The following is a 25,249-nucleotide window of genomic DNA, read 5'->3' as shown; positions in this document are numbered from 1 at the left end:
ACCACTCGAGGGACACGTGTCACGATCAATCCTTTTTCCCCCGAAAGCCGACAATCCGTTTGTTTCGAAACAACCGCGCACGGAAACTCGTTTCCTTCGATCATTTCCCGCGCGGTCTTGTCGAATACGTTGTTGGATCCCCGTCGATCCCGATCCGCGCTCACCGAAAATTTTAGTCACGAGTGATATCTCTCGATCCGTGATTCGCCGCTAGATCGTCGCTTTTTCCCTACCCTCCACACGTATAAAACACGTGATCCTTCGATCTTCGACGATAAAAAATAGATCGATTTAGGCGGAGGTGGGGGGAAACGGGATTTATGACAAAAAAAGAATGTAGATCAAGTCACGTGGTCTTCTGGATCTTCTCGGACGGTTGAATCTTCTTGGATCAGGATCGTTTCCATACCCAAATAGGACATGACGGCTTAAAGACGCCCATTTTACGGCTGTTTTAGGTCTAAGGCGCCTTTAAGCCGTCTTTAAGGCGTCATGTACTATTTGAGTGATTGACTCGTCCAGTGATCTCGTTCGAAACGGAAAGATATTCGATTAGATCCGAATAAAAATGACCGACCATGGTCCAGTCGAGACAATTCGAATGATAATCGAACGAGGAAGGAGTGTGACGGTCTGCATAAATAATACCGTGAACCCCAGGCAAACAGAATCGATAACCGCCCGGAAAAAACGCGTTTCTAGATAGAGAGTGGAGGGAGAGACCACGCGTAAACTGTTTACGGCGGCTGTTAACCACCTGTTCGCGGAATCGATGGCTCGCGACAGAAGTTTCATTAGTAAAACGCAACAAGTGCTCACCGTTTTACATAAGGCAGGGGGGAGGGGGGATGGTACGATCCCGGGGATCGCTTGGATCGCGTCCAGGAGCCACGGGACACGCGATTTTTCGTGATCCACGGGACCAAGGCTTGGCCTCGGAACGAACTGTCAGGTGTTCCACCTGTTCCTCGGTGATTGGGGATCGAGACAATAGTTGTTTAACACTAGAACTACCAAAGCAGTCGAAACGACTGGTTAGTACGCTTTTATAACGATAATTAAAATGTTAAAACAATGCATTTTTTCAGATCTTTAATAACTTTTATTGCAATATATGAGTAAAGAAATTAATTAACTAATAAATTCTTATTTGTTACTTTTATTGCAATATGTAAGTGAAGAAATGAGTTAACTAATCAATTTGTACTTACAACTTTTATTGTAATATGTAAGTGAAGAAATGAGTTGATTTGTAAATTTTTATTCATAATTTTTATTGAAATATGTACGTGAAGAAATGAGTCAACTTTCAAAGTTTATCGTATTTATCGACGTACATCGAGATGCAAGTTTGTTGTCGGTAGTTCTAGTGTTTAACAGCTTTCTAGAGTCGAAAGATTATTCAGGCGGTACGATATCTTGAAGGACTGGTCCTTTGTGTTTGTAGAGACCTGGAGCTCAAAAATGGAAGTAGATAAATTCAGAATTATTCCGAAAACAGACATGACAAGTTCGTAGCGCTTCAAGCGCGCTGTCTTTCAGTGGCCTTGTTCACTGGACGACGGAAAAATCGTTTGGATCCAGTGAACAAGTACCTACCGCTTCTGAGATTTTCTTTTCTTCTCGAGGAAATCAAAGGACATGAAACTTCTCGACGAGCCATCAGCTTCCAAGATCCCTCAAGATTTTATCTCGAGAAAATCCAATATCCCTTCAAATTTTATCTCGCGAAAATCCAACATCCCTTCAAATTTTATCTCGAGAAAATCGAAAATGATCGTCCTGAAAGTGGACCGTCTCTTAGAGAGAAATCAGCTCTTCGTCTACAAGGATCGTTCCCCGAACGGTTTAAGGATTCACGGTCCCAGGGATTCGACGGGTTAAGTGCAGACCGGTGTCGAGGACACCTACAACGTAGTCCTGTACCGTTTGGAACGAAAAAGGAGGTTGGAGAGCGGTGCGGAGAAACTAGGAGTCGCGTCAGTTTCCCGAGGAATTCACGCTCCGGTTGCCTGACCCGCGAAATTGGACGCACTTCGCCCTCTCGCACGGGTGACTCCTCTCTCGGGGGCTGCTGGGGGGGAGGGGGATCGTTATAAATATATTCCCTGTCTCGGCCGGATGTGTCGGTGGGTGTCCTTTGACGGATGTATATATCCTTCTCGTGGTTCTCTTCCGCGGCTACGTTCGTTGAGACTGGGAAAGGTTCCTCTGGATCCTTGGGATGAGATTACCGGACGAGAAATCCACCAGACACGCGCGACTTCTTTGATCTGGCCGGAAAAAGGGGATCGAGGAGTTTTCGGTGGGCCAGCTAGGAGACGAACACGTTGACTGCCGGGAGTATCTTTCACTGCTTCGTTGAAGATCGAGCGTGAATGAGTACCGTGGGGAATAGTATAGTATAAGGTCAGGCAAAGTATTCTGTGGGGTCAAGCAGGAAAGGAGTTGTTAGACTAGTTTGTGGGGACACTGAGGATCTTCTACGCCTCGTCGAAGATCCTAGTGAATAGTGCGCAGGGTCAGGCAAAACGTTATGTTGGGTCAGGCAAAGGGGAGTTATTAGAGTGATTTGTGGGAACAAACCTCTTCAAAAATCAAGGTGAATAGATAGACTAGTATGCAAGACCAGGGAAAGTGGGTTCAAGCAGAATTAGGGTCAAGCAAAGAGAATTAGTTAAATAAAGAAATTGTTGTATAAGGCCAGGCAGAGTGTCATGTGGGGTCGGGTATAGTGTTATTTAAGGTCGGACAGAGTATTATGCAGGGTCAAGCAGAGCGTTGTGTGGGGTCGGGCATAAAGTCATGTGGGGTCAAGCAGAGGATATTTATCAGAATGTCATGCGGAAACGTTGGACATCAGAATATTTCTTAAGATTGTTTCGGCCTCCCATAAAGAGATAATGGAAGACTGAAACGATCTGGGAATGTTTGAATACCGGCAGTCAACGTGTTCGAGGGGCACTACGATCCAGTCGATCGATCATTTTCCCAAAGGACCAGGAAGACGGCGGATAACAACCTTTGATCTGGACTACGAAGATGGGCACAGCTACCATGACAATACCGTCGGTGAAGTAGAAGTTATTATTGTCTACTATCTCTCTTCCGCTTTTGAAGCGGACCAATTTAAATTGCTAGAAAATACTTAAAACGAACAGAAAAAAAAAGAGAAAAAACACCTTTGTGAAATAATCGACCGGGAGATAGAGAAAGAGAAATGTAATCTGTCGTTTCTAGGTAGAGAACGAGCTCGATGAACACGGTCTTTAGAGTCCATTTTTTGGACTGTGTGAATATATATTGTATATGTATAATCAGTCCAGGTCAAATTCAGGCGACCCTCGAGAGTCATTTGAATGGTCGAACGTGGGCGCGTTTCATGGTACTTGTTAACACATTCGCAGTCGGATTTAAATAATTGAATAAATAAATATGCAGCTGGATATCTGTTACGTATGTATAATTAACTCCGTTAATGGAAACAGTTAACTTTTTATGGTTTTCACTTTGAAATGTTACAAGCAAGGTAATTTAAACGAATGTGTTTCGACTGTTTAATGTTCGACATTTGTACAGATTAAGTGAGAAACAAATTCTCGTTTTATTCGTGGCGTCAGAAAACCGAGAATGAAAATGAGATAATATTCGACACTATTAACAATTGTACTTGGTAATTTTTTGAAGTTTATTGTTACATATGAAGGCATATCTAACAATAATCTTCAATAAATTACAATTGCGTTTCTATAAGAGAGAAATTTTCTTTAGTCATCAACTTAGAAACTTAATAGTAGATCATGTTATTCGTCATCCAGCTTCATACTTGTTTATTCTCACAAACCTCGTCTCTCCTTGCCATTAAAACACGAAACCATTAAACGGAATATAAATTCTCCAACGAACGATCTATCGAGGTCCATTAAATCAACATGTAAAATAATTTTATCTTACCTCCGAATCTATCGACTTCCTCGATCATCTTCGAAAAAAAAAAAAACCAAAAACAAAGCTGCGAGTGTGTTAAGTAAGAGTGGAAAACGCATAAGAATCCTTGGTTTATCTCGATTTTCCGACTTTCCGCCGACCCTTTAAAAAAAAAGTATACGCAGAACGGCGTCACGAGGAAAACGCAAACAGGCGTTAGCCCCCCGGCGTGGCGAGAACGAAATGATTTCGACGTGGTAGTTTCGTTGTTCGCCGTGCTTTTTGTGTGTTTTTTTTTTGTTTCGTCTTTCGTTTCGCGTCTCGTTTTCATTGGTCCATTCTACCGGCTGGTGGTAGAGTCGGTCGGGCGTGGAAAGATTTGCTTTTTTTTTTTTTCTTTTTTTATTTTCGTGCTTGTTCCTTTCGGCCGCCAGAGACATCACGAGAAAGACAAAGGAGTATAATGGCACCTCGTGAATTTAAACACGTTACAAAAAAAAAACAAAATAGACACTTAAGGGATATACCATTTAAGCGATGATGTAAATATACGTATACATATTATACATATGGATCTATATAAATATATATATATATATACATATATAAATGCGTCAGGTTGTTGCTAGTGAAGTGACATTTATATTAACGGTATTACTACCAATAACGCCACGCCAACTGTTTGTGGCCTATGACGTCACAGTCTCCACTGGTACTTGTCAAACATTCCAAATTATCGAATTTTGTTACATACAGGGTGTCCCACCTAACGTGAGTCCCTTCAACAAATTCTCAAACTGATAACCATCAACTTCGACAAATTATTTGCACTAATTAAATTTATTATTTAAATCTACTTCCTTAGATTTCAGGATTTTTCGTACTCAATGTCAAATGAAGGTCACCAGATTGGTCTCGACCTCAATTATTCCCATTCAAGAAAACACCTTAGAAATTCCAGAAATGTGACCTTTATAAATATTGTTTATTATTTAATTTAAAGTTAAATATTTCGATTAGAGCTCACGTTAGGTGAGACACCCTGTATATACATATCAGAAAATCCCCAGTCTAGTTGTTAGATTTCCAAGAAATTGATTCTTGTTAGGAGTGTACGCTATAATTCCGTGGACCTCAGGATTCAGGTTTCATAAATTCCACGTCGTTCCACTGGCAGCAGCCTGGCCCACACGCTGTATATCGAATCAGGCGAGAAACCGGTCAAGATCGCGACGTAAACGTGTAAGTAAAGGGTTTAAGGGCACCCAGTGTAACTTCGCTCCGCGAGCAGTAGGTCCACGCAGTGACATTTCTAGACGATACGATTCTACCCGGCTATAAGATAGACACATAGATATATACATATATATATATATATCAGCTCGTTCGAAGGCGTCGCCTTGTGATTCCTCGATCGCAGAGAGAACCGTAAGCGTTGATCCCGCGATCGTTCCTCGCTAGACAGCCACGAAAACTCCGTTCGAATCTCTGGAATCTTCGAATCTATTCTAGTGATTCGAGGATAAAAGTTTTCTGGATCCAGGACAGGCATGGATCTATCATTAATCCCTTACGAACTTGGTCCAGAGATCCCTCGAAACACGTGCAACAAGTCTCACGAAGTTACCAGAAAAGAAAGCCAGCTTACCAATGAAAGATTCGAAATTTGAGCGATCGATGAGTAGAATCCTTGTACTTGGATGGAAAGGCAAAAAAGATGTCTGAACGAACTTAACGGCGGGTGTTGGGAGCAAGCTCCATTCGCCTGTCCCGCGAGGAACGGTACGGCGAAACATGAATCTTCCATTTCGTACATATCACCTATATAAATATATCATATAGCGAGAGAGAAAGTGTGTTGGAATTCTATTGACAGAGAGAGTGGGAGAGAATGATCTTCTTTATTCTAGTTAGAGAGTGTCGATGCGTCGTGTGACCAGAACGTGCACACACACACTATAAACAAATGGAGAACAAAAAAACGCGCATGTAAGAGAGAGAAAGAGGGAGAGAAAGAGGATTTGGTATTTTGATTAACACGAGAACATATTTTCTACCGAGTGATAAAACGTTGGCTCTAGGCAGTATCGTGTCCGTCACAGGCTTCGTCGAGAAGCTCAACGATTCGCGGAACACGCTACGAGAAACTCGCTGGGGTTCGATTCCACGATACAGAATCCGGGGAAGTGGATCAGACCTAACCGTGGAATACTTGAAAACTTGGAAGAGTGTATCGTTGACGGCGATGATAGGGTAATTCGATCTTTTTCAGTGGTTTGCCCCGGTGCTCTTCGATCCGTAAGCCGGATCTAACCGAGATCCAACTGGAAAACTGGGTCGTACGTAACTCTAAAACACTTTAATGCTCGTGGAATCTTTGTTCGGATGTGATAGAAGGATGATTCGGGATTTTCAGTAGTAGAGGTCAATGGTAACCGCGGCCTAATTTGGACCTAATCCATGTAAAATCGGATATTAAGTCGTACGTAACTGTAAAGCACTTTAAACATTGTGGAATCTATGTTGGAACATGATAAAAAGGTGATTTTCGGATTTTCAGTAGTAGAGGCCAATGGAAACCGAGGTCTAATTTGGACCTAATCCATGTAAAATCGGATATTAAGTCGTACTTAACTGTAAAGCACTGTAAACATGGTGGAACCTTTGTTGGAATGTGATAGAAAGGTGATTTTGAGATTTTCAGTAGTATAAGTCAACAGTAACTGACACCTAATTCAGACCTAATCCAAATGGCCAATGGTAATTGAACCTGACATCAAGATAACTCCAAGGTCGTTGGAGTTCTATAGAATCTTGATAGAATGATGGTAGAAGGTTAGTAGACTTTTACCAGGAGTTTAGGTCAACGACAACTTGACCCTTGTGGAGAGACCCTCGTAGCGTTTACCGCGACACGAAATCGACGTACCTTCAGTAGAGTATATTCAGGGCCGTATACGCTTCTTCAGCGTCCAACGCACCCCTCTCATTAACGATTAAGCACGTCCTCACATATCATTAGCTAATTATCCACGCGTCTTGTCGCGAGAACTTAATGTTAGGATTAGTGCCTCGACGTGAAACACGCTCGGCCTGTCCACAGAGGAAACCGTGTTCTGTTTCAACGCGTTAATTAATTAGTTATAATTAACATAATTGAAAGGAACAAAGAATCTCTCATTTATCACAGAATTCTTTGCGTTTTCGTGTAACCTTGACTTTAACTCGCGCCTAAATCCAAGTGTACCACGAACCCTTTTCAGACTTAATTGGATACTAATTCGGGGCTATATTACTATGGAAAGGAGAGTGAATCTAGTTTTGATCAGCCTCCATATAACGCGTCGAGTCCTTGGAAGCCCGTAACACCCGGGGACAGGTCAATATTTGTCGTTAAATCGTTGGTTCCTGTGCGTGCAATTTATTAGCGCGTAATTCGGTCGCGATCGATGCGTTCGCCGAGCCGCGTCCCTGCACCGAAACACCGTGGATATCACCTCGCCGCGGGAGCTAAATTCCCGGAACGTTTCGCTTCCCGTCGAAGCGTTATACAACCCGCTCAACTCTTTCACTGTCTGCATAAAAATTTATTTTCAATCGAAACGCAACCAATGGACACGATTCGCCGGCGTTTATTCGCTTTCACCTGTCGTCGCCTAGGCGCGTGGTCCTCCTATGCCTATAGCGTAGAGCCCCTTAGCAGACTAGTCGACAAAGAAACTATATATTATATAAACATGTATATTTTTCGCTATACAGAGTGTCCAAGAAATAAGGGACGCCACTTTAGAATCCGACGGAAAAATACGATTCTGAGTGAAGGAAGAGAAGTGGAATTATATTTAACACATAGGGTGCCCAAAATTGTACATTATCGTGTGGTGAAATACGTCCCTTTAAGTTTTTGGTTTTTAAAAATGTATTATCTGATGGTTAATATTCCGTTATTTTACCTGTTACTGTACTACTAACCACAGATACGGTGGCTGAGTCAATCGTGACCCATATCGAAATCTCGTAGCATTTGTTTCGTTATTGCGTTAACGGGCACATGAGTATTAAGGTCTTAGTAGTCGAACTCTTTTTACAACAGTAATTTTTTCGTCAGATTGAAATCTGACCTCCTTCACTTCTGGGACACCAGGTAGATTTGCTTCGGAGCTCGACAGGCCTAAAAAGCATCATCGATAGAAAACGGAGTATTACGCTTTACATGCATCGTCGTGATTCCGAAATTCTCGTGAACCAGGGGGTAAGGGGTTGAAATTAAGTTAATAAACGAAATCCGACGAGCTTAAAATACGAGATTGGTGAAATTAATTGGTCGAAACGAGTCGACATTACTGCGCAAAAAAAAAAACGAACAGAGAAGGGGTGAATCGATCGGAAGTGGCTGGTCGGGAACAGAAACATTTCGAGGGTGGTTACGAATAAATAAAAGAAACGATACAGATGATCGAAACTGGCGCGAGCGGCGTGGTCATTTCGATAATTAAATAACTCGATCGCGCGTGAACGCGTTTTCGTTTTCGTTCCGTTCCGATTCGCACGACCGCCGCGGTTATTCCAACGTTTCGACCATCGTTTCGCGTTGCACGGTTGCAAGCGGGGTGAAAGCCAATCCCGTGAAATTTATTCCTATTTCCCCTTCCCTGCGCCGATTGGCCGAGTAATTAAGAATTCACCGATTTCCGGTCGGACGATCCTCTCTTTGGGTTTGCTCGATTTTTCATTAAGAGGACAGTCTGATTTGGTAAAAATGTGACTTTTTTTTTGAGAATTAATTACAAGGAATTGAATACACATTGTGACCTAGCACCTTTAGAAATCCTGGAAAATTTAGCACTCTACAGGCCCCCAATCTAGACAGAAACTATTGAAAAAGAAGCAAAGTCAAAATTATAGAAATGGCATCTGTAAAACGGAAAATTTGAAAGAATGAGTTATTTTGTTTTTTTTTTTTTTTTTTTTGTTAAAACAAGAGTTTCTACAGACTCACGCGTAGGTTCAGTTCATAACTAGATATTTTTACATATCCTTAATTCTTTTGAAATCCATTTGAACCTCCGTTTTTTTTTTTTTTTTGCGATCACAGAGAAAACATACTGACCACAATTTTTGTATTATTTTCCTTGTAATTAATTCCCACAGAAAAATTACATTTTTACCAAATCCGACTGCCTAGTCCCCTTAAACGACACGCCCCAAGAGGATGAAAAACAACACCGTAGATTTTGTTCTGTTGTGATTTTTTTTCTCTTGTTGTTGTCTTAGCGAAAAGAGATTAACGTGTAGTGTTCGTGGCGAAGACGCGGATGAAAGGACGCTGCCGCACGCCTTGAAAGCGCCCCTTTGATCGTTCCTGCGGGGCAAACTCGGCCGAAGTGGGCCAACACTCCCCCCCCCCACCCTCAGCCACGGGATTTCACTGTGAACAACACACTGTTCCGAGGCTTTATTTTACGAGGGGGAAACAATCGCCAGGGAACAAACCATGTGATGTACCTACTCGAGTTTTCTTAATTGCGAAATCACACCTTCCTTACCTTCGTCAAAGTGTCACGAGATCACAGAGATGGGCGGTGTCGTGTCCTTTTCGGGGCGGTTCTGTGGGTTAAACCTGTTGACTGTTGTACGTGGAACGTGAGTAAGTAGATTAGGTAGGTTTTTCACGTGGTTAGGGAGGAGGAGTTTATGTGGATGAGAGACGTTAATCGATATTGTTTATATGTTGGGGAGGAGAGTGGTACTCTGGTCTGTGGGTGGAGCTGAAGTTTGCATGGATTTGACATTGATGAGTTTGGATATTGGATTACCTTGGGAATTTCGAGCTTGCTGACCTCGAGAAGTTGAGAATTTGTAGGCGGGGACAATCTGGATGATGTAGGCTTTGTGAATCTTCCAAGTTATGTCCCTGGAGTGTTTGTAACTTTTGTCCTTTGGAAGTCTTTCGTCTAGTGGTCTCGAGGATCCTGAATTACTGAGCTTTTGTTCCGTGATATTGTCGAACATCAGTCTCTCGAAAACTTGGTACTTCTAGAACTCGAAGTCTTCGAACTTCTATCGCTCGAAAGCTTCAACCATCGATCCCAGAAAAAAAAGAATTCTCTAGCAACCTACGGCAGATATTTTAATAATTTTCGAAGGATTACAATATCCAATCCCGCCCATCTCTAAGCGAATATCGTCGCATATTTTTTCAGTAGTCTCGTTTCCCATGTACATTCTCCCCCGCACTGCGTCTCTATAAACCTGGAACCCTTCTACACCTGCCGTAGAACCTCGAGAACGTTGTACGCTCGCGCATTCGCGAAAACGCAGAAACGAAAGGAAGTGCTCAATTAAAGTCGTTCATCTTCTCGAGGCTGGCGGAGACACCTACGGGTGCTTTAGTCGCTTTCCTTAAGTCGCGTATCCACGTGAAAAAAAAAAAAAAGAAAGTAAGAACATTCCCTCGCGGAGTAGACATTAAGCCACGTGTCTACTTGAGATCAGACTTTATTACGATTTCATCCTTGAAATTGATATTATCATCCAGTCGATTTTGAGTTTTCATCCGTGGTTGATAGAATCAAACTCTGTCGAAATGAAAATTCTCAAGTGTGGACGCGGCTTTACGTTCTGTATCGCGAGGAATCTATTACCCATTGGTGGTGGTGGTGGTCGACGAGTCCTCGGCTCGTTAATCGAGAACCCACTTACATATTGCGAATAGTGAATGTATGTATGTATATATATATATACAGTATATACTGGGTGTCCTATTTGGTTTCAAAGTGTCCCTGGGGTTACCCACCTGTCGAACAGAAAACGGATGAAAATGGAACACCCTGTATAACGATGAAACACGTGGACGTCTAATATACATATACATGCACACATGCATTGAATTTTATATATTATATATATTATATGATGATATATATTATATGTATGTATGCATAACACAAGTCACAACGCGTACATCGCGTTTTCGCTTTAAAAAGAGAGAGTACTGAGAGAGAAAGATAATGGAGTGACGAGGAGAGATGCTAATTTAAAGAGGAAAAAAAAAGAAATATAAAAATAAATCGAAAAAGAAAGTGTGTGCGCGTGTGTACGAAAGATAGAGAGAGAGAGAGAGAGAGAGAAAGATATTTCTGTGAACACTGTGTGTGTCTCGCGTTAAACGTTGTTAGGTTATACATAAAGATATTATAAATGTTACACCGTTGTACGTAATGGATTACCGGAGGAGGGCAAAAATGGAACTATGTATAAGAGAAAAATTAATGTAGTTAACGATGATGAAAAATAAATGATACGGCGATTACTACGCGACGGTAGAGATTCCATTCCCTTAAAGCCCCTTTTTCTCGAGATGGACTCGTCGTTCAAAGTAAGTTCAATTGCAGAATAATTTTCGTAGGGACCTACATATAGAACAACTTAATTCAAACCCCATTTATAATGCAAAGGATTTAATTCGGAAAATAGACGATCGGCGAACAAATGAGGTAATTGAAAAACACGATGAAGTTCATATGTTTTTCTGCATTTATTAGTCGAAACTCCATATCCAGGGTAGGAATTCCGACACCTCCGATGGACAGGTTCAGGGATCGGATCCAGGGAAGGCACATCGATCCTCGGAGGCATTTCCGGTACCAGCTGGAAATTAAAGTTGTACGTCGCAGCTGCGACTCGTCTTTCGGAACACAGAGCCGTAATATCGAAACCCCGATGGCACTGAATGAAAACTGACATCGACACTACCACCCCCTTCCCATCCCGAGGGATGAGCCTGAGGATGGCTGGTTAGAGGGGTACTCTTTCGATTTTATCAGGTTTTGCAGTCGGTTCTTTTCCCTTCGAACTGTTACATGTACCAATAAGTGGTTCGCTGGTTCTTGTGAAATAATGTATCCGGTTCGAAATAATTAAAAAGCTCTATGGTACATCGACAGCTATATCATCCGTCGCCATTTCGACTGAAAAGAATGATGGGAAAAATATTCTGTATTCAGACTGTATTACCATCACATTCAAACCATAGTGGATTACGAATATTAATTTACAAACAGTGACGAATTTCTGTAATTTTTATTTGTGCAACGACTTAACAAGGAAATTCCGCCGTTTCGTGAACAACATGATTTTTCTTGACCATAACAGTGAATAACAGGTGATCCAATGTTCTCCCGTTCGAGATTTCGTCGCGCGTGATTTTTCCCGGAACAGTCCCAAGGCTCTAATAGCAACGATTACGTCACTAGCCCATTGTGCCTGCGTAACTCGTGTTCATTATCGTTCAGGCGACAAAGAACTATAAAGTCGACACGCGAATGACTGGAAATTCCACGAAGTATCGGGTCGAAAATGAAAACAAAAGAAAGAAATAACTGTTCGAAGCGCGAATGTAATTTCGGCGGGAAATTCAAATCGTTTACCGTCTTGTAGTTGCTGCTTCGGGCGCCACGTCAAGATGGCGGCGTGTAATTCACAAAAGAGAAATTCGCGGGGCACGTTTTCGCTTTGAAAATATTCCTCGAAGACCCCGCGAGGCGTGAATTTGCATTCCAAAGTGCACTGATGCGAACGTGCTCCTCGAGAAGCGGCAGATAAACGGCTGGCACACGATAAATCGGTAGAAACGTGGGCTTAACAAAGCGCTTTTAACCGTGAAATATCTGTTTCGTAATTCGTACACAAGCTTCTCTTGTTTCATTCAAACTGATTATGTATTTAAATTAACCTGGGATGACGAGCTAAGTCGTCACGTGGATTCAACTATATTAATAATAATAACAGTAATAATAATTTATTCTAACGGGCGTAAAACCGTCGAATATACATTCAAATAACAGAAAGAACATATTAATAAAATTAAACTTAATCATAATTAGGATTAAAACTAAATAGAAGAAGAAAAAACAAGAAAATATGAATATATATATATTTCTCGAAAATTATTAGTTTCCTTATTTATTTATCATTACAATGTCCGTAGTAGCGTAAATTACTGTGGTAAATTATTTATATTTTCTATAAAGTGAATCACTTTTTATTACTGTAATTCATCTTTAATAACGTCCATATATAAAAAATAGATATATTCCTGAGTTTTATCTAAATGCTAGTCCCGGGCCAAGTCCTTGTGCTTCACTCAGCCCGAATCATTTTTACGGCGTCGAGAAGCATAAAATTTTATACAATCGAGCACTAATGGCATTTATAATGTTCCGTCACGTTGCATTTCGATTTGACGTGCCAGACGATATTTTCGATGGAAAGATCGTCTAAAACTATTTATGTATATTTTTTTTCCGTCGAATATTCAGCTCGAGCGTTCGTGCATAAACTGATCCGAAAACTATATATATATATTTTTTTTTACGTCGATTCGGTGCATACGCGGCTTAAAGGTCAACGACGATCCGTTTATATTCGAAGCTTCGATACTCCTTGAGAACGCCATAAAACTAGGCGGCTTAAGGAGAATATCAATCTGTGAGAAAGACAAAAAAAAAAAAACTTTCCTCGAGCGATAATCAATTCACGGAGATGGAAAGAAACACGTCGGAGCCTAGCTGTCTGCCAGTTGCGCGGGATCGACCGGACCGACCGTTCGATACATTACGAGAGCTTGGGCCCACGTTCTGCTAGAAGCTTGTGGTCACCGAGTATTACCAAACGGCTACGATCGATAAATAACAGCTGATACGTGTCCGGAGTGTCTACTTTCCCTTCGATTTACCTACTTGGTAATTTATTGGACGGCTCGCGGAGCGACCGATGTGTCCGAATAAGAGTTAGGGTATCCCCTAAGTTTGGGTAGGTACCGTTGAAAGAGCCATCGAAAGTTGTTTATCTGTAATAATTTCTAGACGTCTGAAATTGTTTAAAGTAGACCACGTTACGACTAACAGATAGAGTAATTTATTGTATGGCACACGGGAGGACAAGAAATGTCTTAGCAAATGATAAGACATCCCCTGAGTTTGGGTGCCGATGAAGGAGCCATTAAAATTTTAGTTTCGAATGATTTCGTTAAATGTGATATTTTATTTATAATAGAGTAATCATGAATAATAGAGTTATTTATCGTATGGCTTTAGGAGGGATCTATATGTCTCATCCCCTAAGTTTGGGTATCGTTAAAAGTGCCGTAAATGTGGAGTTATTAAGATTCAGGTCTGTTAAACAAAGTCTATTCAACATTATTTTCGTAATTATCTGTATTTACCATCTGGTAAATTAATATGGCTCGCGGATGGACCAATGTGTCTGATCAAAAGTTAGAGTATCCCCTAAGTTTGGGGCATCATTTGAATATTTTCGTTCCCCGCGATATTTCTCAATATAAAATTGTGTACGACAGGCCGAAAACTGTTGAACAAAGTATGTTTGACCTCGTTCTGCCCATTATCTATGTTCCAGAGGCTAAGTTTCGACCACGATAGGACGTTGAACGTCGTTTCGCGCACATGACGGATCGCTCCTCGTCAGTTTTAATTAATACCCGCGATTGCTGAATTATTTTCCCCTGGTAAAACGAATTACCAAGGTCCGTGTCCAGGCCCCACCCTTCCTAGTTCTTGAATCGACGCGATTATTCAACCCCCGAATAATTATATCCCTTCATTAGAGGAGCAGAAGCTCCCGCCTACCAAAACTTTCCCTCGTTCTCCCCCACCCCCTCCCCGACTCACCCTGGTCGCGTTCCGAAATTTATATTCCAGTCCACATCGGCGGAAACTGTCGTTAATCTTGTAGCGCAGCATCCAGCCGCATTAATTATTAAAACACCTTGGTCCCGAAACTTGCAGCCGGACGCCTTGAACTTCTCTCTCGTCGCTTTTGTAGAGAGAGACTCTCCCTACGCGTGTGAGTCACTCGACGGGATGATCGATCCGTGGACCGTTAACGAAAACGCATATAAACTGTACGATTCTTCATTGAAACGCGCGATTCCCCCTGCCTCGACGAGAATAATGTTGTCTTTGACCCTGAATCCTAGTTCGGACCTTGAACTTCTTGGTCTTCAAGAAATTCGGATGTATACTCACTTGAATCGTGAGTCATCTCGTAACGTCGTTGATCTGAACGTAAATCTTCGAAATAAAAGGCGTATAATAAAGTGTATAATGGATCGTTCAACTGCAATTGCCTGTCCAGAGGAGATAAAATCCATCTTTGACCCTGAATCCTAATTCGGACCTTGAACTTCTTGGTCTTCGAGGCGGTGAAATATGCTCCGTATGAGCCATGTTGTACCGTAATCGATATAAATTACTGAGAAAATTGCATAATTGATTGTTGAACTGCAGTTGATGGGAATGGAACGGAGAGATCGATATCTGACCTTTAATCCCCTAGCCCGGACCTTGAAGTTCTTGGTACCCAGGGGATCACAGAGTTTGCACGATTCACCGACCTCTCTGCTTGACCGAGACCCAATTCTCGAGAAACTGTACATACTTAAGTTACGATCAGATGTTGAGTATTTGTATAGAAGTATAGTTCTCCGACCCAGAAAATTAGCTAAGAATAAATGAACAATTTGAATCCTGATTTAAAACTAGTCTAGGATTAATAATCGATGAATGTTGATAAAAACAATTCGATTTATAGTCATATTCAAATTATAGCAAGAACTTCAAAATTCGACACTTAACTTAGACATTATCCAGGCCAATACAAGACCACAGTATGAATAATCTAAGTTCTAATGTAGACCCAGTCCAGATGGCCCTAGTCCAAACGAAGGCCTAACTATGATGAAGGATGTCACAATCTGGTCTTTGACTTCGAATCCCAAAGCATGTTCACACCAAATCAAGACAACAGTATGAACAATCTGAACCCAAATGCAACCCTGGTCCAGGTCTGGTCTAAGCCAAAGCAAGACCCAGCAATCATCGAAAGTGGGGAACTTGTTCAGGAGAACGACCCAAAATCTTCTGCGACCAGAATAACACGAATCCTAATGCAGTCCTAATCTTTGACCTCACTCCTATCGAATACCCAAACCATCATCTAACGGTGCCAGAATCTGTGGAATCCCATTACCAGGTAGCTAAACTCTGATCAAAACAGGCGACAACCTCTCCCTTGGCCTTCAATCGCGGTGACATTCACCCTGATCGACGGTCACTCGTCGTCCCCACCATATCGCCACGGGCAATTACACCTCTATAGGCGCTGGTCAGGTGGAATATAAAGCCGGCGGCGCCGAGAGTGGACAGCCGTTTAGCCGGTCCGGTCCCTGGGACCGGTTCTTTTGCGTCCGATCGCTCGATTTCCGGGTGTTGCTCGTAAATTGTGAATCCGTCAACGACACAAAGTACGTATTCGATAGTTCGATCACGATCTATTCGACGGCGGTTAGATCCTTTCGGAACTGGGTTGAAGATCGTTGCCAGGAATCGAATTTCCCGGAGGAAGCTGAGGAAAATGGCACCCAAGGGACTCGCGATCCGGGTCACGTTGACGTTGATCGCGGCCTCCGTGGGCCTCGCGGATAATACCTGGCCGTCCTGCGTCGGAAAGACCATCCTGAGTGAGTATCTAGTCACCACTAGATTCTAGTGGATCAGGACAGCTGGAGACGACGATTTGTGACCGAGTTTTCTCGGTAGAGACCGGAGAATTCTCGGGGGAAAGTGGAGAAATTAAAAATATATTTTGAGGGTATTGGAATAACTGGATGTTCTAAGAAAATTATTTATTTCGCAAATGGCGGGAAATTTGAACGATTTTAAAGACTATATTTTATGTCACTGATTTCATTTAAATATTAACACTCAATAATTAATTCTGGCAGTAAAGTGAAATAAATATTGCAATGCAATATTACAAACAATTTCGTGTGATTAAATAACGTGAATTCGAGATCCTCAGTTTAGGAACCAATAAACTAATAGGTAGTACAAGAAGAATCTTGTCAGTTTTTTCAATAATAGCGTTGTTTTTTTTTAAATTTCGCCCTCAACAGTATACCTTGTACAATATTACATAATTATTCACAAAAAGGAATAATTTCTCGAGTGTAAGAATTCGCGGAAGTAACCCTGCCCGTGGCCGCCATCTTGGATTTCAAGCGCGGGTGATTCATCTCTCCGCGCGGCGATTTGAATAATCTTGTCGGCGTGCCACCGTGATCCCAAGCCCGCGGATAAGAACGTGACCAGACATAAGCGGAGCGTTTAACGAGTCTCGTTACTCGAACAACTCGAACCAATCCGTTCACCCCGTCACGCGTCAGCCGAACAGCTTTTTCCATCAGCTGTAGTCCTCCTTCATTCATCATCCTAATCTCTGCCAGACAAGGTTGGATCCTCGATCATTCGAAAACGCCAGTTCGTCGAAGCATCGACTGATCCTACACTCCATTATCCGAACGGTACATCGACACTCCGTTATCGAGACTGTAAATCGACCCTCTATTATCCGAACATGAGCGATACGAGTTTTTGTTCCTCGAGTCACGGGATACAAGGCTCTCTTATCCGAACGGTTCGTGGACTCTCCATTATCCGAACACAAAGCGACATGAATTTCGGTCCTTGAATCTGGAGACACGGATCATTGGAGACGGCGATTGGCTCAGTAACGATCAACAACAATATTTTACGTACACGTAGTCGTTTAAGACGATATACACGAATTATAGCGGTGCCGGTGACCGGGTCAGTCGAGACCCACGACATGATAGCAACGGTTAGAGATCAAATAGGATACTATACTTTCATCCAGTGTCAAATTGGGTACCATACTTTCATTACATTTGTTACTGTTATTAGCCAATAGGAACGCAACGATCCACTTCGTCTTTCGATCGCCATTATTATGGCTATTATGATTGTTCAACCGACGAACAGTCGTTTTCACAGCAGGACAATGAAAAAAATCGAGCAAAGTCCCCGCGAAATCGCGGCTGGACCGGTCGAACCGGATTTCTAATTTATTTCCGGAATTTCCGTCGTTCCATTGACCGAAGCCATATACACGCGGCGGTTGTAGAATCGATCCCAGCGTTAGACGGGAAGCGTCGTCGAATGGGAACGAGCCAGGGCAGGTCTGAATGGAGGCGTAGTGTATATACCGAGTGTATTTATTTAACAGGCCGCCGTTCCCACGGAGAATCCGTTTTGAAACGCTGGGAGGCCGCCAGACAGAATGGAGTCAGCAGGTGTCGGCCGTGGTCGTTACGTTACCCGGCCAAGCCCAGTTCATTTCCGGTGGAAAAAGAAAGAGAACAAGCGGCCACCGTCCTCTTTAGCACCTGATTAATTCCATCGAATAATAGCCCAACAGTCTCTTCCAATCGGCCCTGTAATTTGTTATTCGGGGCATTCGATACCAAAATGGCGGACCTTCTCGCGACAATCGATCGGGAACTAACGACGATGATTCGACGAGAATACATAGTTTGTACTATTAAGTATACCGATCAGTAATTCACTGTGGTTAAAATAACAATATAGTATAATTTAAATTCAGTATATCTTTCCTATTTTTCGTTCAGTCAATATCACGTAGTATGTTACCGACGAATAATAGATATTGTTAAAGTAACATATATGTTCGAGTTTTCAGAACATAGAAGTCTATAAAGAAAAATCTAATTGCTTAATTATCGATCCACATAATAATATGAATATTTGAATGTTTATAGAATCACGTTGGTTAAACGAATAGAAAGGAAGGCGTGAAGAATCTTACTAACGAGATAACACGTCCTCTATCTGGTTAATGGGTTACGCATAACATGTCCGTAGACGGTGTAGAAGATTGTTTATTTACCTTTGGATAACGGGTGTTTATGTAAATTGGACGTTTTAGCGGCTGCTTGTCTCTCTGTTTTTTTTTCCCGCTGCGATCGGTGTCGTCGAATTTATACGAGAAACATCGGTGATACATAAATACAGCAGGGTACTTTCAATTTTGTAAATGTCAATGATAGTGAACCGTCGCGATTAAAGTGATTGGTAGACAGTTCGACGCGTAAATATTTACATTTCTTAATAGTCGGAACGCTTATACACATCTTACGTAAGGTCTTTCTAAGACGTTTATCTGGAGACGACTGATTCGCGGCTAATGGGTTCATAATTAACGTCCATTATTGCAGAATTATCTTCGAATTAAATAAAATGTGAAGCATAATCGGACGAATCCGTCGAACGTCGATTATTGCAGAATTATTTTTCGAGTTAAATAAAATGTAAAGCATAATCGGACGAATTCGTCGAACTTTCGCGCGATCGATCACGATACGTCTCGTGAGGAAAAAAAAAATAAATCGAGAAGAAACAGAATAATTTCGATTCGGAGCGAAGTCGTTTCACCGGGGATTTGAATATTAAACGAGACGAAGAAGAGAAATCGCTCGCGGGAACACCTGCGCCTAAACGGCTATATTTGAAGCTAATTATGGAACCGGCAATTAAAAATAGCACTGGAACCATTCCGTGTGTAACTGTAAACCCGGATAAGCAGTGTCTCGAAACGTCGAGATTTATCCTCGAACGGACCCAACGCAAAACTTTCCAGTCGTGTGCGATGATCCGACTTTTTCGCGTCTTTTAAGTAGAACTGGACTCGATTTTCAAGATGGCCGCCTACAATAAATAATACAATTATGCACAACAGAAGAACAAATTCGAAAAGGAAAGTCGAGATTTATCCCTGAAGTGGTTGACCAAAACTTTCCAGTCGAGTAATGGTCAATGTTTTGGGTGTCTTTTAACAACTGGTCTCGATTTCGACGACGAAGAATCGATTTAGAGGTGAAGTAATGAATTAATTGATAAAACAAGTAGGAACTCGGCACGAAGAAACGTGATTTATCCTCGAAACAGGCCGTCCAAAAGCTTCCCAGTTAGATAACGTTCCTTTTAACGAAAAAATTCCGGGCGTCCTTTAAATTCGAGACGCTGTTTCCAAGATGGCCGTCGGCTCGACGATCGGTTCGACGACTGGTAAAACGATTTAAAAGGTGAAATAATGAAGTAATGGATAGAGAAAAAAGGAAGAGGAACTGGTCGCGAAAAGACGGACAGGTTTATTGCTCCGGTTTCTCGTTCGGTTCGTATACCACGGCTGGTCTAGGAGAAGGGGGATTCTCATGAATAATTCAGACCGTACATTATTTACAGGGAGAAAATTGGAATCTATTACATTTCGATAGGAACGTCCCGTGGATCGATTCCACGTCTAAAAATAGCGCGTTCGGCCGGTGGACGGCTGAATGCGCGGGCCGCGAGACTCGATTACATTAGCGAATTAAAGCGGCAAGTTAATTACGGGAAATCCGTGCCCGGTCCGACAAGACAATCGGGACCCGCCGGATTATTATTATTCCGTGCGTTCCGACCCTTTTCCCGCGGCCGCCATTTGCAAATTTAAATCGAGCATCTGGTCCCTTTCGAAAGGACCATTCTATTTGTGGATCTCCCATTGTTTTCTACGGTTGTATTTTCTTTTGTATTTTAATTACAGTTAATTAAAGATTCGCTGTAATTCAGTCTGAAGACCGAGTAGCTCCAGACGGTACATCTGGAGCAATGTGACTCTCGGGGAGCGAGCGCTTATCGCGTAGGCCCCGCCCCCTTCCGTGTAAGCGCACCCTCGATGGAACTTCAAGCTCATTTATCTCATAAATGGTTAAGAAAAACCATTAAATAAACAAAATATAATAGAACACAAGGTCGGTATAAGTGGAAAAAATGTTTCTTCGTAAAATGAAAATAGTCGGGAGAAATTCGATTCCCTGTTGTTCCAGTCACCGACAGCGTGGAAATTTGCATGGAACTAAAGAGGGGATAGGCGGGGCCGGAACCTCGTTTTCGTCGGGGAACTAAAAGTTATTAAGGGGAAAGAATACGGCGGAACGAAACTTTCGCACGGAAAGACAGAGGGAACGTCGTTAGAGCAGATTCCCGGAAAAGTTTTCCGGCGAGTTGGGCAATCTAGCGGCCCGGGAAAACGGATGAAGGCCGGATTGGGGAGGTTGGGAGGGGAGAATGGGGGTGTGGCGGGACCACCCACAGCCCCAGGAATGGACATTCGATTCTCTCGGTCGCGAATTATCGGACTATCTGGCTGCATAATAAAGCGCTCTTTGCACAGTCTGCTCCCCCGGTATTTTCTTTGTAAATGATGGGCGGGCTGCGTTTTCGTATTCGTCGGTTCCATCCACCCTTCCGCGCGGACCTTCAGCTACCATGGAAGTATTAACAGTACGTAACCGGTTTAAATTCTGTCTCTTAATTCTTCTTCTTTTTTTTATTAAAATAAACAGAATGAATGTTATTGCTTGTTCCGTGAATAATATGGAGATTATTAAGGTCTCGTTTGGCTTCGTTAGGAATAAAATTGGAATCGTTATTGGATGACCTGTCTTCGAGACCAGTATTATTATATGAAAATAGAAGAGGGTGAAATTACTGTACTTTCAACAACGAATCAACGATTACCAATCAACAAACCTCCTCTAAAATTCACCCGTTGCCACCGTGAAGTCCTGTATTAATATTAAATTTTCACGTGAACATAATTAATCTCGCACTTATCGAACACACACATCGGAAAATGAGAAACACGCAGACGGAGCATCCATTTAAGGCAGATTCGAATCGCTTCCAGGATCCGGCGGCTTATCGTGCGAGGAGAAACAGGCCATCTTGGACGAGCATAATCGGCTGAGACAACTGGTGGCTCTGGGGCAGATTCACGGACAGCCGGGGGCCGCGAATATGAGGGAAATGGTAAGGGGTTGCTTGCTTAATCTCCTCGCTGCATCTTATTGCGATATTCCTGCGGCTCTTCGTTCCTTTTTTGCCTCCCGAGAACGTTAAACGAAACCGCGAGTTTCTTTACAACCCCCGTTCTTTGATCATTTCGCGGTCAACTATTAATTCCAAGTCAGAATTTTGTGCATAAATAGGAATACATACTTTTTTGGTTAATATAGTTACAGTTGTAGTAAGATTAAATGTCATTTAATGGTAAAATTAAATGTTGTTTAAATGTTATTAAACTCAAATAGTCATCCTAATGAGTTAGTGAGGTTATAATGGTAATAGGTAACTCACTGACCATTATTTCTTGTTGAAATCGATATTCACTTCTGTAGAGTTCGACGATTCATTGTAGCTTTTGATTTATGAATGGTCAGAAACGCGTTTTTAATTGAATATAGACACGCGCTAACGGTTAATTTCAAAAAGAAAATATGGCGACGCATGATAAAATCGTATTGATAACAATCCTTACAGGTCTGGGACGATGAATTGGCGACGATCGCTCAGAAATGGGCGGATCGATGCGCGGAGAACCACGACAATCTACGAAACGTCCGTACGTAAATTCCCATTTCGATACATTCTTCTCACACAGTATATACACTCCCACACATAAGTACTAAAATACTTATCGAATATGCAGTAAACGTCACAAGGCATTACGAAGTCGTTGAAAGTCCAAAATAAGTATTCTTAAGAGAACATTATACCTCAATGGAAAACACTTATACTACTATAAAAATCAAATATACAATTTGTACGAAACACATTTTCTTCGGAAGCACCAGGTGTCCTAAACTTATAAGCGGTACTGTACCCGAATTAAAAATTTTTCCGATGAGTCACCAGTGACCCGGTCATAGTATCCCACGAGATTCGATTCAAATTTTTCCTATTAAAATTTCAATTCTCTTATATATCGACCGTAGAAAGGTTCGCGGTTGGCCAGAACATCGCGAGGACCTGGACGACCAGGCCCCCGGGGCCCTATGACGGTCAGCCGAACTGGCGACAGCGGATCACCGATTGGTTCAACGAGGTGCAACAGTATCAGTCTGGTTACAGCGACGCGACCGGTCACTATACACAGGTAAACGGCGCGAACACTCGAAAGAATTACCTCGAAGGTTCGCGGAAGGGGGAGGGGGGAGGGAAGGTACGGAAAATCGAATTTCGCGGGAGATTCGGCTGACTGACTGAGTGCTCTCGAATTACTGGTTGCAGCTCGTCTGGGGTGACACGTTCCTTTTGGGCTGTGGTTACTCGTTCTACTACGATCCCGCCAGGGGCTACACGAAGAATTACGTTTGCAACTACGGGCCGAGGTAAGGTTACCGCACGGTAATCCAGAATAAAAATTTAGCAGTTCATTAAAAGAGAAATCTTTGAAAGTTATAATTTTAATAAAATAGTCGATGGAAATAGAACAAAATCGATTGGTTAATAATAAGTTGATAAGTTTTTTTGGGAAGGGAATTAGAAGAAATTTGTTTTTCACCGTTTAAGCTGCTGAAATTTGATTCTGGAACTGTGGGACAGTTTGAATTTCCCGCCGTGATTTGGTTATCGAAATATCGCACGGAGAATAGAGAATCTTTCTGTCATTATAGTTATTTAATTTTTCGTAAATATTCATGACTGAAAATATTCGATAAGTGTTCCACACCTGAATCGGTATTAGATTGTTGAAATAATATTAATTTTTGACGAAACTTCGGGAAAACGGGAACAATTATCGAAAAGTACGAGGAGGGAAATCCGCGGAACGATATTTCAGCTTTTCGACGTGATCCCGGCAACGACGCGAAAAGAAAACAGAATTCACCGGTGTATTGAATCCGACTACGGGGTGGTTCCATAAATTTTCCCCCGTTTCTCGAGTATTTCCTGTCAATCGGCAGCTTATTACTGTCGACAAATTGAACGCGTCGTCGTCCTCGTCTACAGGCCGCCGCTATTTTTCCCCGAAAACAGGAGAAAAATGTCCCGACACGCCACCGGGAATATTTATTCTCGATTTTTATTCAATCACCCAAGCCCCTCTCAAAAGTCAATAATATTTTAGGTTATGTTACAAGTAATTTCCGTTTCCCTTTTTCGAAATGCACAACGTTCCAAGATACTTTACGATTAACATTAATACACTGCATATTCTCGATGGTTATTCAACTTAACATTAGAATTCTCTGATTCAATATACCAGGCGTGACAATAAAGTTTCGAGAATAATTCATTCTGGGATCGGCTAAAAGGTTCTCAATCTTTCTTTGTTGTTACAGCGGCAACGTTCTTGGCTACCAGCCGTACCAATCCGGCCAGCCAGCTTGCGGCAGCTACGGGATGTCTTACTCGAATCGATACGCCGGACTTTGCTGTGAGTTTCGATAAATAACAATTTCGGCGTTTCCCCCTAACAACATCCTTCGCGAACTCTGGTCGACGTAACTCGAATTACCTTCCCGGTAGATCGCAGACGTACCGCGCGAAACATGCGTTTTTTTATTAACAGAAACACGAGGATTTCATTACAGTAGAACCTCCTGTATCCGAACTGACAGGAAGACATGAGCATTCGGATAATGGAACATTCAGATGGTGGAACGGTGGAATAGTAGAGCGTTCGGATAGTGGAACGTTCGGATAATAGAACGTTTAGATAACAGCAGGTTCGGATAACAGAACGTTCGGATAGTAGAACATTCGAATACTGGAACATCCAGAAATTAAGTTGTTCGGATGCGGGAGGTTTTACTGGGAAACAAATCTATTTCAGTACATTCCACGTGTCAAGAAATGCATGGACGTTTGCGGTCTCTTCGTCAGTCTATCTTCCGCCGCGGAAGCGAACAGTTCAGTCTTTGTGCTTTCCTGACATTTGTACGGTTTATAGTGATTATTTTACATTAATCCTCAAGTACCTTGTCAGACGGGTCGCTGGTGACCCGTTGATGAATCACCAGGTGACCGAAAATATTCCGGGTCACTATTGACCCGGTTTAGATTTTATAGTACCCAATACTTCAGAAATTGTTATTGTAGGTAATATTAATCAGAAAATTAATTGTAATATGTATTTAAAATTTATTCATCGATTTGCAGCTCGTGGCAGTTACTACCATTTAGGCGCGTACTGCGCGTACGGCTAGTACTCGGATGATTTAGGAAAATTTATCAAATAACGAGGATCGTGTCGATGGTTGAAGGATGGTCGTTCGAGGATCCAGAAAACATTTGTCGAGGATCAACTAGAGGGAGAGGGAGAACGTCGAGTTTGATAGAGACACTCTTCGCCGATCTGGGCCAGGACAGTGTTTCTCAGACGTGAACTTCCAACAAAGTGATTGTTTCTTCTTTGAAAGTGTTTTCTTTTTCCCGTAATGATTGCGTAGAGTGCCTCGTTTGAGAAACACTGACGTCGTTAACCTTTTCTAGTCTGCGAAAGATAGTCTGTACGTCGTAGCGTGTAGTTAATAAAGGAGAGCTAATAAAAGGATGATTAAGTTAACAGTTGGGAAAAAAAATTGCAGAGGAAA

The 25,249-nt window shown here is 42.1% G+C and overlaps 1 protein-coding gene across 1 annotated transcript; it reads left to right on the top strand.

The window, feature by feature from the left end:
- Positions 1-16,283: 16,283 nt before the first annotated feature.
- LOC107187332 (venom allergen 3-like) lies at positions 16,284-24,862 on the top strand. Its single transcript, XM_015575405.1, has 7 exons — positions 16,284-16,468; positions 21,559-21,680; positions 22,191-22,272; positions 22,646-22,806; positions 22,941-23,041; positions 23,996-24,090; positions 24,816-24,862. The coding sequence occupies exons 1-7, from the start codon at positions 16,363-16,365 to the stop codon at positions 24,860-24,862; spliced, it is 714 nt and encodes a 237-aa protein (XP_015430891.1). The 5' UTR covers positions 16,284-16,362.
- The last annotated feature ends 387 nt before the right edge of the window (positions 24,863-25,249 follow it).

This window comes from Dufourea novaeangliae, unplaced genomic scaffold (genome assembly GCF_001272555.1).
Source record: "Dufourea novaeangliae isolate 0120121106 unplaced genomic scaffold, ASM127255v1 scaffold113, whole genome shotgun sequence".
Taxonomy (NCBI): Eukaryota; Metazoa; Arthropoda; class Insecta; order Hymenoptera; family Halictidae; genus Dufourea; species Dufourea novaeangliae.
The sequence above is the reverse complement of the archived record's forward strand: the minus strand, read 5'-3'. Positions and strand labels throughout refer to the sequence as shown.

Bases quoted from the DNA above. Each gene is read 5' to 3' on its own strand.
- LOC107187332 (XM_015575405.1), top strand. From the start codon at position 16,363: ATGGCACCCAAGGGACTCGCGATCCGGGTCACGTTGACGTTGATCGCG. The intron at 16,469-21,558 runs GTGAGTATCTAG...AATCGCTTCCAG, and splicing joins CGTCGGAAAGACCATCCTGA to GATCCGGCGGCTTATCGTGC. The intron at 23,042-23,995 runs GTAAGGTTACCG...TTGTTGTTACAG, and splicing joins GTTTGCAACTACGGGCCGAG to CGGCAACGTTCTTGGCTACC.